General features: G+C 38.9%; 1 protein-coding gene across 1 annotated transcript; it reads right to left on the bottom strand.

The window, feature by feature from the left end:
- Positions 1-8,506: 8,506 nt before the first annotated feature.
- LOC310891722 (nuclear pore complex protein Nup153-like) lies at positions 8,507-17,153 on the bottom strand (the record flags this gene model as incomplete). Its single annotated transcript, XM_083853963.1, has 7 exons — positions 17,088-17,153; positions 15,537-15,662; positions 13,245-13,355; positions 13,069-13,107; positions 12,915-12,968; positions 9,950-10,112; positions 8,507-8,526 (listed from the first exon to the last, which is right to left on the bottom strand). Exons 1-7 carry the CDS (start codon positions 17,136-17,138, stop codon positions 8,507-8,509), a joined length of 564 nt encoding a protein of 187 aa, XP_083710089.1. The 5' UTR covers positions 17,139-17,153.
- Positions 17,154-18,838: the final 1,685 nt, after the last annotated feature.

Genomic DNA, 18,838 nt, shown 5'->3' with positions numbered 1-18,838 from the left:
GAACTTACTGTCTGTTTCATACTCTCAACTGTTGACGCTTTAGTAGCTTGACAAGTTACACATTTGTCCTTTATGTCTTTGTTTTGCAGAAAAGGGTCACATGTATCAGATTGCCAGTACGATGCTTGTTTAGAAGTCTCTTTACCTGCAGAAAAAGTTGTTATTGCAGGCCTAGTATAAACCACTGTGCTTGTTGTAGGTTGTGCAGACGTAGAAGAGCGTGTTTTCAACAATCCAAAGTCTAGGAAGCAAGAAAAAAAAGTCTTCCTGTTAGCGCAGCACCTCACTACATGTAACTAAGTGACTTTACTAGAGGGCAAAAATTTCAACTCAGGTGCCAATGGTTACAACTAGACATTCAGACCGAGCGCAACAGGAAGTCCCCAGAAATCTTATCTAAACGGATGAAATTTCATCTGCTGCACTGGGTCACAACAGAACATTTCGTTAAAGCTTCATTTAACTCTTTGTTTCCAAGCAAGCTTTAAATCAACATTTTCACTGGTCGATACAAGTACAAACAGACAGTAGCTGACTGAAATCTGACAGTCCAACGTGGAATGGAAATAATACAATTTGATTAAGACGCGATGCCCAATCGAATCAAATTTCTAAAGCTCCTCCTTCCGTAGCAGATGACTCAAATCTACTCCAGTAACTGTACAGAAGTTTGTACTCGGAGCAGCAATCCATGCGGTATTTTCCCACAGATGCTGAATATTAATTAAATAATAAAAACTCAAGACAATTGAACAACTGTCTAATTTTCTATAATCTTTTTCAAAATGCATCGGACACAGGACAACTCCTTATTTAAAAGGTGGCAATTTTAACAGAAAAGACAAGCTACTAATACAGAAAGACTAAAGGAAATGCATCTTAAACAGCAGCTCAAGTTGCTTGTAAATCTACCTTGAACATAGTTGTTTTGTGGTTTGTTTGTTGGGTTTTTTTTAGTCAAAAATGAAGTCTTTGAACAATGTGGATTTAGATTCTGCTTCTTTTAAACCGATAAAGAAAGTGAATGTCACTTCACTCAGAGGTCTTTCCTTAAACAAAATGCACAATGTATTTTCTCTCACTTAGCTCTTTCCAACAGAGAAATGTGCTGCCTTCTTAACAAGTATGTAAGTTAGAAGAAGACTTTTGGGAAAAGATCAAATTCAATAAAGCCCTTTTTCTTAAAAGATATCTTTTCCACAGACACACTTTATGAAACTGTTGAAAACAATTGCAATTGCTTAAAAACAAAATTCAGAAAAGGGTTTTTAACGTAAAACACTCCACTTCTGTTTGCAGTTTAAATTTTAATCCACAGGAGCCATTGTAAGCTAAGGCCCAAAGATTCGCAGCTTTCGCCATGTATTTGGAACTGAAGCTCTTTCCTATTCTTTCTTCACCTGGGCTGAAGGTGGGACAGGAGTGTTGAGTTTTACAAACATTTCCTTTTCAATTCCACAAATTGTATTTACTTAAAATGAAACACCGATTATCTGGCTAATTCTCTTAGTACCTCATTTACAATTACATCCTAACACGTAAAGGAGATGCAACCCATCTGCTTTTCATCTTGCAGTTTTACTTCCAGCAACAAACACCACTTAGAATAGAAGGGGGCAGATGCACCCTAACAAACGCAGCGCTTAATGTAATGCTCTCCTACATTCATATTTATAGCAGATACTCTATTAACCATAAGTCGTGTGTTGGTTTTTTTTTAATAAAAAATGCTAGCGTATTTTTTGCAGCATCTTTTTAAAAGGAGTTCATTATCTCTCCAGGATTTTTTAGAACGTCTAAGACGCTTCCTTCCTTTAAGACGTGGGCAGTGGTGAAGGGACCACCAGCAAAATCTTTGACCTCCTCTTTCTGTGTGTTGATGTTGGTTGAGGTGGTGGTGTCTTTTGAAACAAAAGAAAACAAAACCAGCTTTCACAATGTGACCTAGTTAGAGCAGATTATACTCACTTTTGTTAGAAACAAGAATTTCCAGCTTTCATGCTTCTCACATAAGAATCTTCACAAATTCTACTTACTTTGCAATGCTTTATGATTACAAGCAAAACAAAAAGCAACAAAACAAAAAAAAATATAAAAGCAGATCTGTCACTGGAAAAATACTGCAGAAGTCCAACACTGCCTGGAATTGCTAGCATGCGCAGACAGGACAGATTGAAGATTTAATAAAGAAAAAAAGGAAAATCAGCACTTCAGATCTGAAGTGCTAAAGTTTCAGTTACCTAGGGTAAGAAAGGGCGTCACTGGAGTACCACTGGGTCCAGAAAGTTCTGCCGATTTTACAACGGGAACACTAAATGTAAACCCAATCTGCTATGAACAAGAGAGGTTTTTCAGATTCTCAAGCCACAGGAACTTCAATCGAATGCACACACAAAACCAAATCTGAAAGCTGCTCTTCACATTTGTAGCACGCATGCTGAATGACAAATTATAAGCCAGAAGCCTACATACTTTTCTCCATCAAGGCAGATTCTGCTTTAGTGTTCTGCAACAACCTACTAAATGCCTAAGAAAAAAAGTCAAGCTCCTTTATTATTTTACTTACAGAAGACGTAGGTAGCACTTCTGCCTCAGTAGATTTCACAACTGGAGATGAAAACGCAAACTCAGGACTGCTAACAGTACTTGTTGGTTGTATCTGTATTTTCAAAAGAATTAAAGGTTTATATTTAAGAGCAACAACTACCTGAATTCACTACCCAACAGAAGTCCCGCAGTGACGTCGAAAAACCTGATGTTTGAGTTATTTTGCAGATAAAAGTAATAATAAAACACAGGGAAGTTTCCAAGTGGGTATAGGACAATATCTTCAAAACCAAATTCCAGAAACTGAGAGGAAAAGCTGGAGATGCTACTTAGGTCTAAATGCACGGAAAAGCAAGCCAGGAAGCTGAAGAACGGCAAACTCAGCCCAATGATACTCCAAGAACTTCAGCAAACACCTCAACATGTTAAAGCAGCTGTCTACTTCAAACCGTACAAAAAATATTTCAAGTACTCTGGAACAGATTAATGTTTATTTTATTGCAATAATATGCCAATTATTGCACCCTAGGCTCATTCTATGTGAGGCTTATATGACCACGTTACCTCTAATTTAATAACTTAAATAAAGTTGTGGTTTAACCATTGCAGGCAACTAAGCACCACACAGCCACTCGCTCACTCCCTCCAAGTGGAACAGGGAAAAGAACTGGAAATAAAGAAGTAAAGTTGTTAAATTTGAGGTAGCATTAATGACTCATCGCATGTAATGGCTACCTGGAAAGACAAATGCCATAACCCTGTACATACTCCCCACTCCTTCCCCTTCTTTCCCCCAGCATTTATTGCTGAGCACGATGCTAAATGGTGTGGAATATCCCTTCGGTCCTCTGGGCTCCGCTGTCCTGGCTGAGTGCCCTCCCAGCCTCTTGTGCATCCCCGACCTCCTCGCTGGCAGGGCAGCGTGAGAAACAGAAAAGGACTTCTCACTGTGTAAGCACTGCTCAGCAACAGCTAAAACACCAGTGCCTTACCAACACTGTTTTGCTCACAAATCTGCAACACAGCATCATCTACTACGAAGAAAATTAACTCTACCCCTGCCCAAACCACTATAAATAACTTGGCATAAAGTCCACACCCCCCTTCCCCCGCAGACTTCCACAGCATTTGAAGCAGTTATACAATCACGTTAAATGGGAGTTGGCAGGCTCTAAGACTGAGAGAAGCAGAATCAAAACATTTATGCCTTTTTCCCCAAACTGGCATACAACCCCAATTCATTCAGCTGCGTAGAAACTAATATTTGTTAGTTTCATGAGCACCACAGAAAAAGTCAACTCGCAATAAAGCAGTATACTCATTGTAAACATTATTTATAGCATAAAGATTTACCTTGCCCGCCGCCATCGCTGCTGCATCTGCCATGCCTGCCGCCTCCGTTGAATTTGCCACGCTTGTCGTTGCCGCTGTTGACCTTGATATGTCCTTTGTCATCAGCAGGTATGGCATGCCCGCCGCCATTATTGGACATGTCAAGCCTGAGGGCACTGTTGAACACGTTATGCCTGACGTCGCCGTTGTATAAATCATGTCCTCCACCTCCTCCTCTGATAGATCTGTCAAGTCCTCCACCTCTGATGGATCTTTCATGCCCTCCACCTCTGATGGATCTGTCATGCCCTCCACCTCTGATGGATTTGCCATGCCCGTCGCAGCTGCTGGAGTTGCCGTGCTCATTGCTGCTGTTGAAACAGCGCTCGGTGACGCTGAGACAGCGCTACTACCAACGAAACTAGAATTGAACTGAGGCAGCGATGCAGCACTGATGGGTAGGGGTATGTTCGGTAGCACTGGTTCCTCCACTTCCTAAAGTTGCAAATTTTAATTTTTCTTATACAAGACATACTACTTTCTCACCCCATCGCACCCAATTTATTAACAAAATTAAATAGAACAAAAATCCATACAAATTAAGAGAAAGCAAGTTTCCAGAAGAAATCCCGATCTCCCCACCTCTGTCTACCACGTCATTTTAATTTATGGCAGGCCTGCTTCCACATTATACTCTATTCAACAACTGTACAGCAAGAACACTGAAAGTTAACTCAAAACCTGTGCAGAACAGAGACGCACAGATCACATTTTTTTTCTTTCTTTTCTATACTTTAGTCATCAAAGCTCTGGAGAAGCATCATCCTTTCTAACTACCCTCGCATGGCTTCAATTAAGAGTACACTCTCAAGACAAGTGAGAAAGTGTTCCTCTTGCAAAATTAGGCGGGATAGCTGCCAAAGTTTCTAAAGTCACTACAGCAGTGAACGTGGAAAAAGGTAATGTTTAAAGAAGCAGGTAGGTTCAACAACCAAACTAAACACAAAAAGCACCAAAGAAAGTCAGACTAGCAGCACTGAAGATTGTGTTCTGGTAAATACAGTCTATACCATGTATCAGGATGCAAATATAAAAATCAGAAAACAGCCTCTTAACAACTTCAATTTTCATCCCTGCCACTTACTTTATTTGATTACTAAGATTGGATGAGTTATGTTTTAAATGGCATAGGAAATCTGACCAAAATTTGTACAGTACTATCATGATCTACTTAGAAATGACTAGGAAGGGATGTAAGTTGGTACTACTGATATTCAGTGCATCCTGTAGCTTACATCTGTTTCACAGTTTTGATTTGAAAAGTTTATGGAACTTTTGATATTTGGACCATTATTTTATTTGCGTTACAGGAATAAACAACAGTGTTTATGATTTCTTTATATTGCATCATCTGGAAGTCCCATTTAATGATTTGAAACTTAAATTAACTTAAATACTTAATATTAACTTAATATTAATTAAATACTTAATGTTAACGTAAATACTTAAATTAACTTACAGGCAGCTTATATAACATCCAATAAAAGAAAAAATAATCTGAATATTCATGGTCATAGTTTTATGGAATAGATTTTTCCTATTAAAATGAGAAAAAAACTCTCTCACAATGAGTTTGGTGAGTATCAAAAACTGAGTCATCGTTAGCAGACATGCAGAATGCTCTCTTCTACTACTCTTTTTCACACTCTTGGCCTGTATCTTTCTGTATGACTTAAATATGAAACCAAAAATTAAGCTTTTTTTTTCTTTTTATACTTGGCACTCGTTTCAAGTATCATTCCTGTAGAAAAACTATACAAACCTTCACCAAAACTTCTCTTCTTAGGACTCATTCATTCAATTGCTAACGAGAAATGTTATAGTTTGAAGAATCTCCAAGGTAAGAGAATTAAAAATTTCAAAATTACATAAGCAAAGTTCAGGTATTCAAACACAGGAAATCAATTGGAGCCTGCTCTGAAACCCACAAGAAAACAAAAACAATGCAAAAATAAAGCGGTATTGTTATAATTTACTATGATGCAATAAAACTGACACACTTAGCTAGTTACTTCAGTAAGCTCAGTGACAGCAATTAATTTAAGAGTCACTTACCTGTTCTTGTACAGCTCTTGATAAATAGTGTATTCCTCTTTCCCTTCTCATTTTGCCACCTCCGCTACTCACTCCTGAAGACAGACCATTGGACGCAGCAGTACTGAATTTGTAGCTGGTCACATTGCTAGCACACGACAGTACAGAAGTTGGGGGAAACAAGAGAAAAAAAAATTACCAGCCAAATTTTTTTTTCAAGATATTAGAGCTGTTATTAGTCCTAGAATTGAAACCTGCTGATCAGAAAAAAACTAAAGCTGTCTCACAAGTTGCTAAACGCTGGTAAATACTTGATGTTCTAAATAGGAAAAACTTTATTAACAGCAGCAATGAAAAGGACATACATAAGTGCACCGGTCACATGGGAACAATGACTAAGCCAGAAGACCTGAAATAGAAGAGCTGATTTAGATTGTTATTTTCCAGTGCTTCCTTTAAATAGGACTGGTTCTCTGATTCTGCGATGCACGTGTATCTTTTGCAGGGATATAAAAGAACAGCTCACAAAAATACAGAAAGAGTGCACATATGCACACATACACATGGGAAACACTGCCAACAGCTCTGATAGAATAGGGACGCCTTAGACTTGTGTGGCAAGGTAATATGGCCTAAGCTTCAGAAGCAGCTCTGGCTTTCATGTGGCCATCAGCAGGAACAGCAGAGGTGTTTGGGTATGCCAACATTCCAGAAGTCTTTTCAGACATGAATACAGATCCCTTTTGTAAGGCATACAAAGGCGTTTTTCTGGTACTTAAAAAAGCCTAGCTCAAAACCAGAAAGATATCCTAATCCAAGAGCAAATGGGGAAAAAATAACCCAAACCAGAAGTGGAATAGGGAATAACTCTAACAAAAGTACTATGGCAAGAAAATGAAGTATGCCTGGAAAAACCGTGACATCAAAGCTTATCTTGCAGCCAATCAGTCAGTCAGTACAGAAGTGCATTAGATCGCACTGGAAGACACCAGGTCAAACTCCCACAATACTGAGGAGGAGAACTGGTCTAAACTTGTCAAATACTTGACAACAGCCTGCTTAGCACTGTAACTGCATAGAGGAAGACAGATCCCTAAGGCAGATGCTCAGACTTTTCTCTAATCCAAACTGTCAATCCATTAGAATTCTGAAAAAAGTCTTACATCAAAATAGATCTTCATTCAGACAACTATCGCTTGCCCATAACAGCCCATATTCCTCTTTCTGTTAACACCTGTGAGCTTCAAGGGGGCAAAGACAATTGTCAGCCTTCAAGCAAGTCTAATCTACAATTGGACTCAGGTTTAAAATATATACACACACACACACACACATAGATATATAGCATTGGTGGGCCAGAGATTTACTGAGTATTCCAACTCAACTGTCCAAAGGGACTCTTGCCAGCAGATCAGTGTGGTGCTCCTGCTCCAGAACATGGCACCCAACAGAGACCAGCATCACAAAAAACACTACCACCACTACCTACTCTACAAACAAAAGGTAGGGCACTGCAATAAACTTTGTGAACGAAATCAAAAGCAGTATGAGTTTGCTCTATCTCCTTCCTAAATGGAGAAGTAGAAAGGAGTTCTAACAGAGACAATTTAGAACAGTTTGAAAAAAACATAATTACAACCCAGCACCTGATTGCACCTGTACCAGAACCTTAAAGCCAGTCGCTTCCACCCCTAAAAAGGTGGTTGTTGTGAAGTCCAACTTTTAGATGCCAAAACAAAGTGTTGAGTTCTTTCTGCAAGCCAAAGAATGCCCATGGTCACATAAGAATTGCTTGGCAGATGAGCATAGAGTCAACAAAATTCCCTGCTACTGTTCTTTGAAAAGAGCGACCCCCTAAAAACCGAGTGCAAAGTCCCTTAACTCAAGCATTATTACCCAAAACACCATTTGCCCAGAAGGAAGAGCCATCAATATTATCTGGAGGATAACTCATTTGACCTAATCCAAGAAAGCAGTATAACACAAAGCAGTCTCCTCAAGAAGAAATTCAATTAATTCTGCTGGATTTTTTTTATTTTAGAGATGAGTTAGCATTTGGCCTCAAATGATTCTAAAGAACACATGGTCTTCATGTGAACTCAAAGCAGACAATTAACTTCATCATGAAAGGAGTATTAAAAAAAAGAATAATAAATCATAAATCTTCCTCCATGTTTTTGCTTAAAAAATAAAGAAAAAAACACATCAATAAACATCCTCCTGAACTGTAACTCACTTCCCCTACTTCACCTTCTAAAGAATACTTCAGAAAGAATCATCCCATTAGGACAGAGCTTTCAAACTGCAAGCAATTAAATAGCTAAAACTAATAGCTTTTCCCCTAGGGAACATTAGGAGGGACAAATTATTTTGTTATAAGTAAACTGAGTTATAAACCATGAAATATCTGTCAAAGCAAAATTTGTAACGCTACAGATTTAGTTAAACTACAAAATGAGCCATATTTCCTGTAGAAGGAAAAAATTAGGCCTCCAATAGCAAAGATCCTTTCTGTGGATACAGAAAACGTGCCTCATTTCCCATCTTCGTATCCTACTCAGAAGATAAACTTGGGATAAAAAGTGGTGTATCAGTACTTTTATTCTTGCTCATCTTCCTTCCGTTCATAAAAACAACAATTTTCTCAAAGTTATATTGATCTTCAAACACAATCCAGACTTTGCAGCTCCCTCAAAATACAAAATTTTCATTGGATTTCCCATTCCTTTTACTGAGAACTGTCACCACCTTTCAGGTGCAGACTGTACTGAAAAAGGAGATGTCTTTCTTCCTTCAAGTAAGTTTTAAATTAATAGATGTCATACCTTTCAGATGGTTCTGCTCGCTGTTCTGCAGGCAAAGTCTTCTCTCTCATCCCCTGCAAGTTAAGTTTAGTTCAAGACTTAGCTGAATATGTACAGAATACACAAAGTACCAACAACCACTTCATGTGGTTTTTTGTGGTTTTTATTTTATTTATTTATTTTTAATTTTATAGCACTGAATACACCTCACCTACTTAACGTTGTTCCCTAATTCAGCATTGTGGGTACAGTTCAGTTAAATTTTGGGGCTAAAGTAAGCACACTGCTTCACTCAGCATTGAGGACAAACTGATAGAACACTAAATCAAATTTGTCAAATCCTCTAACAAAGAAAGTAATTATTTTAAACAAAATGACAAAAATTGTGTGTGTGGGGGGGAGAGTTTTCATCAAAACTTGTGTTTACCAACCCCGTAAAAGGGACATACTTTTCTGTTTTCTGTCATTTATGAACAAACAAGGAAAAAAAAAACCTCTACCCCCCTAAAAACTAAGCAGTTGCTGCTACATTCATTTTAGAACTTTACCAAATGGAGATTGTGCTGGCTAAACAATACAGAGATTGAAAGAGTTAAAAGCAATAAGCAACCAGTATTACTGTCCACTTTGATTTCCAGCCTAAGAAGCCCATACACTTAACACGTGGTCATTTGTACACTCAGACTGATACTGGAAACACAGATGTTTTCGCAGAAAGAGATGCCCATTTAATTTTATGGAAAATTTATTAGACTCCATCTACTCCAAAGCAATCAAAACCGATAACTCAGCACATTGTCAGAACTCTCACTTGGAGCACATAGCTCACCTGGAATAGTTTACACAGAACACGAGCATGTTTCATCAGTGACAGCTTTGTGTACATGAGAATATAAAAGGAAAACATTTCTGTCTTTTAATATTCTTTCACTGAGAACAGGATGACTCAATAGCACATCATGACATCGTGAAAACAACCACAAGACACTGAGTGTTCCAAAAACAGAATTAAATCCATAAAAGCTCAATCTATTTCACAATGGTTCCCACTGCCTTAAAGCTCGCCTCAAACATACTATCAGTACTTTTTGCAAAGATAGGATAACAATTGGTTTGAGAAACATTCCAAGACTGGAAAAAAAAAACAGGCACATAAGGACTCAAAAATGTACTCACTTGGAACTTTGTGTCTACTCTCTGGCAAATTTTGCTGGACTGAGTAGTTGAAGTCGGTGATGGTTCAGAATACCGCGTATAACGCATCGGTTGACGGTTTACCATTGGTGTCACAAGTCTCTTAACAGGTGGAGGCTGGAATGCATTCTGGGATTCCAGCTTTGAAAGGGAAACAGCAATCAATTTATCCTTACGTCCACCCAAATTAATTCCAATATTTATTGATGAAAACAAATTACAGAACTATAAACCTCCCCCCATCGGTCTTGGCACTCAGTGAATACGATTTGAAAATTCTGAAGACCGTTCAACTTGTAGAGGGAAATCACCAGAAAACCAGTAACGAAATCCATAAAGCTATATATAAGTAGCCAAAGTCTGACTGAATTCCATTTCAAAATTTGGCAGTTAGCTTCATAGACAAAATAATTCATGCTACCATAATTAAAATAACCCATGTTCCTAGAATATGCTCCTATCTTTTCCTCTGCCCACACTGTGATTTTTTTTTTTCAGTAGCTTAATTCATTAATTTAACATTCGAAGTGTTAAGCAACTAATTATACAGGCTTCTGGGCTTCACATCCCCTACATTTTCCCTCTTCAAAGTTACACAAACAATAGAACACACTCAAAAAAACCAACTTGTCAGTCTTACAATAATCTCATTCATTAAAATATGATCCAATGCTTTACATGTGCATTAGATGCACTTCACGTAGTGGGTTTGACTTCCCTTTTCAAAGCATTTTCACAGACCAGAGTTAATTTTTAACACAGACCACTGCGTGTTCTGCAAAACTGACTTAACTGAACTGTCAGACAGAAAACAAACCCTAAAGGCTACAAGATTTACCGATGGCTCCGCCTGCGGTCTTAAGGATCAGAAAATACAGTCTTAGGAAGCATGCTATTGTTCAAATCAATACCAACAGGAAATTTTTGTTTACGCTGCAGCTTTAATTTCACAGTATCTCCCAGCTCTTAGTAATAGAATTCACACTCTCTCTAAAGTATATAAAAATACATCTTTCTAAAAAATATTACATTCAGTTTGAAACCTTGAATAAGACATGTTTTATGTAAGTTCACAAATCTACTTCGAGTGAACGACGGTTCATTGCTGGTTTTAAAGGTAAAAAAGAAAAATATTAATTCCCCCAGTTAGGCATTCAATACACCAAGAGCTATTCTGCCTGGTACAGCTCCTTGAAATAAGAAAAATACCACATCACTGCTACCCACTGCAGAAGTTTAGCCTGAGTGCACAAGTGTTCCGTCAACCGCATGTTCACTTTAGCAGGAAAACACACGATCGTCTCCTCAGCAAATAATTGCTTCTCATCGCGGGCTACCCTTCTCCCGCCACCATTATGAATTCTAGTATTATGAATAGACAATCTATCTCCTTTCACCCACTGACAGCTGCGTGCAACATTCATTTAGTGGCTGACAATTTCAGGCTCTCTGTTGCAAATCTGGCAGATCTTTCTTAATGCCTTATCACAGGTGTATTGCTATAATATAACTGAGAATTCACACCAGATTTGGTTTTAGTTATTTGGATAATATTTATGATATACTTCACTTCTCCATGCCCTTGTAATTTGGCAGATGGTGAAAAGATGGTCCAGGAAATCTGAGATGTTTGTAAACTCTGAAGTGATTGTAAACTTAATTATACATCCATCCAATCAAGGAATTAGCACAGAAACTTCTTGAGACACTGTCCCTTTTCTCATTAGAACAGAAGATGAAAAGTTTGCACATCTTGTTATTTCCTTCAGTCACCTGATCTTCAAGTGGTCATCTAAGGGTTTTGTAATTTAATAAGCCCAAGAATACCCCTAACTAAAGTCATCAAAAAAAGATGACTAGTTTTCATTTTTTAAAGAAAATGAAAGGAAATCATGCTTTACCACAGCATTATCACCAGTTCTGTGCTACCTCCAAATAGGAATTTAGGAGCGTAAGATTTATAGCGTCGGAAAAGAAAAAGAAAAAAAAAAACCTCTACCCCCCTAAAAACTAAGCAGTTGCTGCTACATTCATTTTAGAACTTTACCAAATGGAGATTGTGCTGGCTAAACAATACAGAGATTGAAAGAGTTAAAAGCAATAAGCAACCAGTATTACTGTCCACTTTGATTTCCAGCCTAAGAAGCCCATACACTTAACAAGTGGTCATTTGTACACTCAGACTGATACTGGAAACACAGATGTTTTCGCAGAAAGAGATGCCCATTTAATTTTATGGAAAATTTATCAGACTCCAACGATGGTTCATCGCTGGTTTTAAAGGTAAAAATGAAAAATATTAATTCCCCCAGTTAGGCATTTAATACACCAAGAGCTATTGTGCCTGGTACAGTTTTGCAATTTAATGATACCCCTAACTAAAGTCATCAAAAAAAGATGACTAGTTTTCATTTTTTAAACAAAATGAAAGGAAATCATGCTTTACCACAGCATTCTCACCAGTTCTGTGCTACCTCCAAATAGGAATTTAGGAGCGTAAGATTTATAGCGTCGGAAATTAACAATTTTCCTCCTCTTTACTTTGAATGGTGATAAAAAGCAGAAAAATTAGTTTTCTGTGCCCGAATGAACACGGAAGTCTGTACAAAGTCTATATGACCACTCAAGCAGTATTTTTCTATTTGTGATCATTTCTTCAAGAGAAAACTTGCCTCAAGAGGAATTTTAATATGCAGCTTCACCCCAAGTTGGGGGACAAGATAAAACGACTTGGTGTGTTCTAGAGCTGTTGCTCTCAACTTACAAAGATAACATAATTCTTAACCTGAGTAATCTTCACAGCCCATCATCTACTGTGGATACATGCCAATATTAACTTGATTTGATGTCTATGTTGTCACTGAGGTTTGAGAAAATTTTTCTAATAGTGATAAAGCATTGAAAAAGTTATCTACCTCAGCTTAAGACATTATTGGTTCTTACCTTTCTTCGTTTGGACTGGAAGTCAGTAATATCCGGTTTATCTATGTCCGGAGGCTGAGGGAAAAAACAAAGCATAAATATTAGAGGGCAATTTTTTTCTCCTGAGAGAGAGGGTTCCCTGCAACAAAAATGTGGGGGTTCATGGTCAACTTACACAACACAGCGGCAAAAGAGATGTCATTCTTTTAGCATCCTGTTGAAAAAACAGCGCAATAAATTAAACCGGCCACAACGTAAGGAAGAATAGTTTTATCTTTATCCTTTGATGGCACATTTACTAAGTTTTATAAACACATGAAGCAAAAACAGATTAAAAGAAGTGCTATTTACCAACAAAGCGGTTGACAGCTTCTCCACTGCCTCCAAGATGCACCACGCTGAGGTACTCAAGGTAGCGTGGGACCGCACAGTTTCTTCTCTAGCTTTCGCTCTCTTTTGTGCCTGAAAAATTAGCATTTTAAGTGTTACAATGGTCAATTCTCAGCTAAGGAGGCATGTTTTTTACGTCCCAAGGCTACACTGATGATACAATCAATATATTCTGATGACAGAGAAACATGCAGTCACTGGGAGTTCAAGCCATAAAGAAGAGAATACGTTCGGAGTTTAATGAAGTTTACCTTGGGCCTCAGTGCATCTTGCACGTGCTTGTTGCACGAGCAATAAAAGAACTCCGTACTTGTAAAAGGTCAAGACGGATGATGCTAGGACTGCTAAGGCCTCCGAAGCAGTAATCAGGGAAACAGAACTCAAGAAAAGGCTTGTGGTACAGAAAGCATTTTCAGTAACAACACAGACCTCAGAGTTTCACGATGGTCTAAGTGTACCATCTTAAAATCAGTGTATACAATCATAACCAGGAACTAGTTTTACTTCTCTCTTGCTTCCTCCCTTCCCCCAAGATTAAAGTTGGCTGCAAATCTTTGTCTTAAAAGATAAAGATCTGATTTAAACTGTAACAGATCTAAACATTACACTGAAAAAGTAAACTGTTTATTTGCACCACCCAACTTCAAATATCAGTCGAAAACTTCCTTTGGTGTGACTTTTTTTCTTCCCAGGTTAAACCCCTCAAATAACCACACTGTGCTTATCACACGATGTGAAGACAGGAAGCAGACCACGCAGCGTGTAAAAACACAAGTGAGACTCACAGAACCACAGAATGGTTAAGGTTGGAAGTGACCTCTAGAGATCGCCTGGTCTACCCCCCCGCTCAAGCAGGGCCACCCCGAGCAGGCTGCCCAGGACCATGTCAAGTCAGCTCTTGAAGACCTCCAAAGAGGGAGACTCCACAGCCTCTCCGGGCAACCTGTGCCAGGGCTCCATCACCCGCACAGTGCAAAAGCATTTCCTGATGCTCAGACAGAGCCTCACGTTTCAGTTTGTGCCTGTTGCCTCTTGACCTGGCACTGGGCACCGCTGAAAACACAATGGCTCTCTATGCTCTTTGCACCATCCATTCAGGTATTTATATACACCAATAAGATCCCCCCAAACCTCCTCTCCTCCATGCTAAACAGGCCCAGCAGTCCCTGCCTCTCCTCAGAGGAGAGGTGCTCCCAGTCCCTTGATCTTCTTGGTGGCCCTTCGCTGGACTCTCTAGTACCTTGCTGTCATTCACAGCAAGCAGCAAGAAGCAAGCTACTCTCTCCTTTAAAAGCCTAGTATTTTGGTTCCTCTTTTTACCATAATGCAGTAATATTGTAAAAAACAAAAATAGCCGACCAAAGAGGGTTCCCAGCTTTGCACCACAAGGTTTCAAGGTTTCCCGTAAGTGAGGTACTTGTACTGCCCTTTTTCCGTTGCACAAATGGACTGTCAGAACAGAGCCAGCAAACCCGCGTTTTCATTTTCTTCAAATTCCTTTTGATTTATCGATAAAAGTCACTTTCATTTAAATACATTCCTACCAAACCTGATTTGACTTTCCTTTTCGATTCAGCTCTAGCTAATCAGAGTTGTCAGCAGTTTTTATTTGCTATTTCCAAGAACTCTTGGGGGCAAATAACTCTCTCCAAGAACTATATGAATCGTTCAAAACAGAAAGCATGTTACTGCTTATCTTGGGACTGCATTTAGTCCTGCATGCCTCTGTGTACCAGAAGAACAAAGGATCAGCAAAGTTGATTTTAGATATTTTCAAAGACTGCAGGTTTATACAACATATCCATAGCATGAATGTAGGCATGCTTGGAAAAGAAGATCCACAGATAAATATTAGCCAGGTTTGACTACTGTAGCTTTTGCTACCATAAACACAAGTTTTCAAAGTTATGCTGTCATTGGCTTTTTTGCATCAAGTTATTTTAACGTAATGTAGTCAGAGGCAGACAATGGCACTTAAATGGAATTTTTTGAAAGACCTAACAACAGAGGAAACCCCAACTACCAACAACTAGCCCAAACTGTCATTCTTGTTCTTTCTGACAAGTATTACCTGTGGTAAAAACTGTCATTAAAGAATTTAAACAGAAATCAATCTCAGACGTCTATTTTTGTAGACCAAGAGGGCAGAAGAGCAACTGTTACCACATATTCAGCTCCCTGCTCAAAGCTCCTTTGGCAGTGCTGCTTTTTTTATTTCCATCACTATTTCCCACTACACTACTTTTCTCATACCTGATAAGGTTCCGTCTTTGGCTGCCTTGATCTTACAGCTGCACCACCGGCATAGGCCGTCTCTCCGGGGTAAAATGGAGAAAACCCAAGCTGGTTTTGCTTAAAAACAGACGTGCTTCCACGTACCTACGGAAACACAGTATGAGAAGTGGATAGAAAAACAGGTACACATTCAAACTGATTAAAAGAAATACTGTGCAGTACTTACAGGACACAGTCCTCCAAAAACAAATAAACTGAAGGCAGGTTTCTTAGAGCTAGCTGCAGAATGCTGCGAGAGGGAATGAGTTCTTTCATCTTGTGTGGGCCAGAGCAGTGACGATGAAGTATTTTTTAAAACTGCAACATCTGCCAAAATGACGTATGCTAGATGTAAATGCCTCTCGTACGTACAGAACTTTAACAATAAAGATCACACTAATTCAAGTTCTTCAATACAGAAAAATAAGCATGACTTCAGCTTCTTTAAATAGATCAACTTCACGTACAGACTGAAAACCAAGTATCACCTACAAACTTGAAAACTGTTCACAGAGCTGCAAGTAGTTTTCACCAATCTTACCAAGTTAATACTGTGCTTCCAATGCAGATTTTTTTTTCCTTCAGGCTAAGATAAAAGAGGACCGCATAAACATCAGTGCATTTGTACGGACAAAGCTTTTTTCTGTGTTGGTAAAAGGCTGGAGGCCAGCACAGATCATAATCGCACAGGTTTTAAACCTGGAAGATTCCCCAAAGGCTGCTCTAAGAGTTAACGATCTTCTGCCCATGTATGTTTTACGAAGACACACCAGAAAGTTCTAGTGCACTCAGGTTATATTGCTAAAGCCCAGCAACTCTACTCTCAGCTGTACAAAAGTTCTCTGGAAAACCTGCTGAGCACACGTCAGTCCCTGTCTATATGGGGGACTAGAAAAAGCTGCAAACCTGCTGTTCGCCCTTTCAGCGAGAAGACCTACGTACCAACCTACATCGACACGATGCTTATTTTTTATTTTAAAATGGTGTGCTTTCCTCAATGAATTTGGCAAAAGACATGAAAGTATTGACAGCTGAAGCCTTCTACCAAGAAAGGTCAAAAAACAGCCTATAGCTTATGTCAGAGTAGTTTCTTTATCTTCTCTTGCTGAAACACAGGAAAACATCTCGTGTTCCTATTTGTCACCTGCACTTATTCACATTTAACCAGCTGTCTGTTAGATATTCTGAGTCACTCTTCCTTCTAGACAATCAGCCTAGTTGTCAAGCTACGGCAAGTCAGCCTGATTTCCTACCGTCCCAGTTCAAAATTTACATATAACCTAGCTGAACGTGTATATTTCAGCATTGACTCTTTCTAATATCAGGGTATCATAAACGTATTCCAAAGCACGCTTCTATTAAAAAGGTGATAGGATTATATACTTCTAAAACACTAAAAATTCAATTTAATTCTCGCATCCAAAGTTGACATTCACCTATTTTATTTACTAAGGTGATGTGGAATATTAAAGAACGCAAGGTACTTCACATTAAAAAAAAAGTCAATTAAACAGAGAACACAAAAATCACCTTCATCAGATGCTCTAGAGGAGGAATCACTGGTTGTTGAGATGTTATCATCGTCTTGTTGAGAGGTAGAATCTTCTATTTCTTTTATGAAGGACAGCCTAGGACTGCCAATGCCAAATATAGAAGATGTCGAGGGCTGACAAGGTGGGACAGGAGAATCCAGCATGGTATAATTCAGACGGCTCCGATGAAGAGAGGGCCTTGTTAACACAACTGGGAAGTTCAGTGCTGATCTACTTGTGGATGGTTCTAGACAAGAACAGGGAGATAATTAGCTTTGCTATAGACAAGCTCACAGAAGCCAAAACCTGTTTCCTATCGACAGCCATGCTATTGCCAAGTTCTAAGCGCAAAAAGAGAGAAGCCAAATTTAACTTCTTCCTCACCCAGATACGGTTGCATCTAACTGTCTGGCTACAACAACAACACTGCTTGCGATACACAGTATTAATGTTGCATCCAGAAGTAGTTAACTATGAGGATTTACAACACCACATTCTGACCCCGTGCTCAAATGCTCTAACGCTGACTTGGCCGTTCACTAAATCAAACATATATACTCCTTCTCCCATGTACAGCTTGCAATAAGCTTTACAAAATTTGAGATTACACGGTAAATTACAGATAACACTGCAGCTTCCATAATATTGGAACAAAGGTTACATTAATCTGAATACACAACATGAAAATGAACGTTTGCAGTACTTTTTTCCCAAGTTCTTCCATATCAGCTCACGTTAGAGGCAAAACATCATCTCCTACCCATTAACTATTGGGATTTTGACCCAAGGGACAAGGATGTTGACCCAAGTAACCAGATGAGCATTTTTCCCTCTTGAAGCAAAGGGTCTGCAAACAATGCCAGTGGCCTGGAATAGGTGGCCTTGAAGTCTATCTTGCTAAATGAATGGAACTATTCATGGGTATTTTGCCTGATGAAAGCCTACTGTCTCTCCCAGGAATCTGGGCAATTCAAATGACTTTGAGCCACTATCCTCTTGATACTTGAACTGAAGCTTAAACTAGTTAGTTCAATCTTCATAACCACTGCAGTACCACTAATTAGCTCTCCAAACCATGAGCAGATTTTTAGGACAGCACCGTTTGAGATACAGAAAGTTCTTCAGGCGGAAGGCCACCCAATATAGGCTCCAGCACACTGATACCTCAGAACTGAAGAAACACATTGGTTTCAAAATGTAGTAATAATTAAAAAAAATAATCTTATTCTTAAGCATAGTAAGCAACACCCACGGACAGCAACATAAGCTGCAAAAGGTTCCAGGGTGTCCACCTGCTCCTGATCTCCTGGAGTTAGCAAGCTTGCAGTGCAGCTGTTCTTACTGAAAGCTCCTTTCACGCAGTTACATAGGAAAGCCAACATGTGTTCCTCAGTCACGAAGACCTTCTCTATTCTTTTCTCCAAACTCATTCCCAAGCTACAGCTACACAGAAAGCCATCAATCTCCTTGTTTACAATTAGATGAGATTGGAGGCAAAGATATTTCCTCCTTATTTTTTGATTCTGCCAACAACAGAAGCAACTGACTTTCCACATTATCTATGGTTACCTACGCACGCTCAGACAAAACTTCTTCACTTATTAAAAGCTGACTTCCCCAAAACAGCTAATTTAAGAGAAACTCAAATAAGAATAGATGCAAATTTATACAACAGGACTACAGGAACAGTGAGAGGCACTGGATATAAGACAAATTAATCTTTCATGAGGTAAAGGAGTTGCAAACCTC

Source organism: Anser anser (assembly GCF_964211835.1).
Source record: "Anser anser genome assembly, contig: HAP1_SCAFFOLD_71, whole genome shotgun sequence".
Taxonomy (NCBI): Eukaryota; Metazoa; Chordata; class Aves; order Anseriformes; family Anatidae; genus Anser; species Anser anser.
Note: the sequence above shows the minus strand (reverse complement) of the source record. Positions and strands in the feature narration are given on the sequence as shown.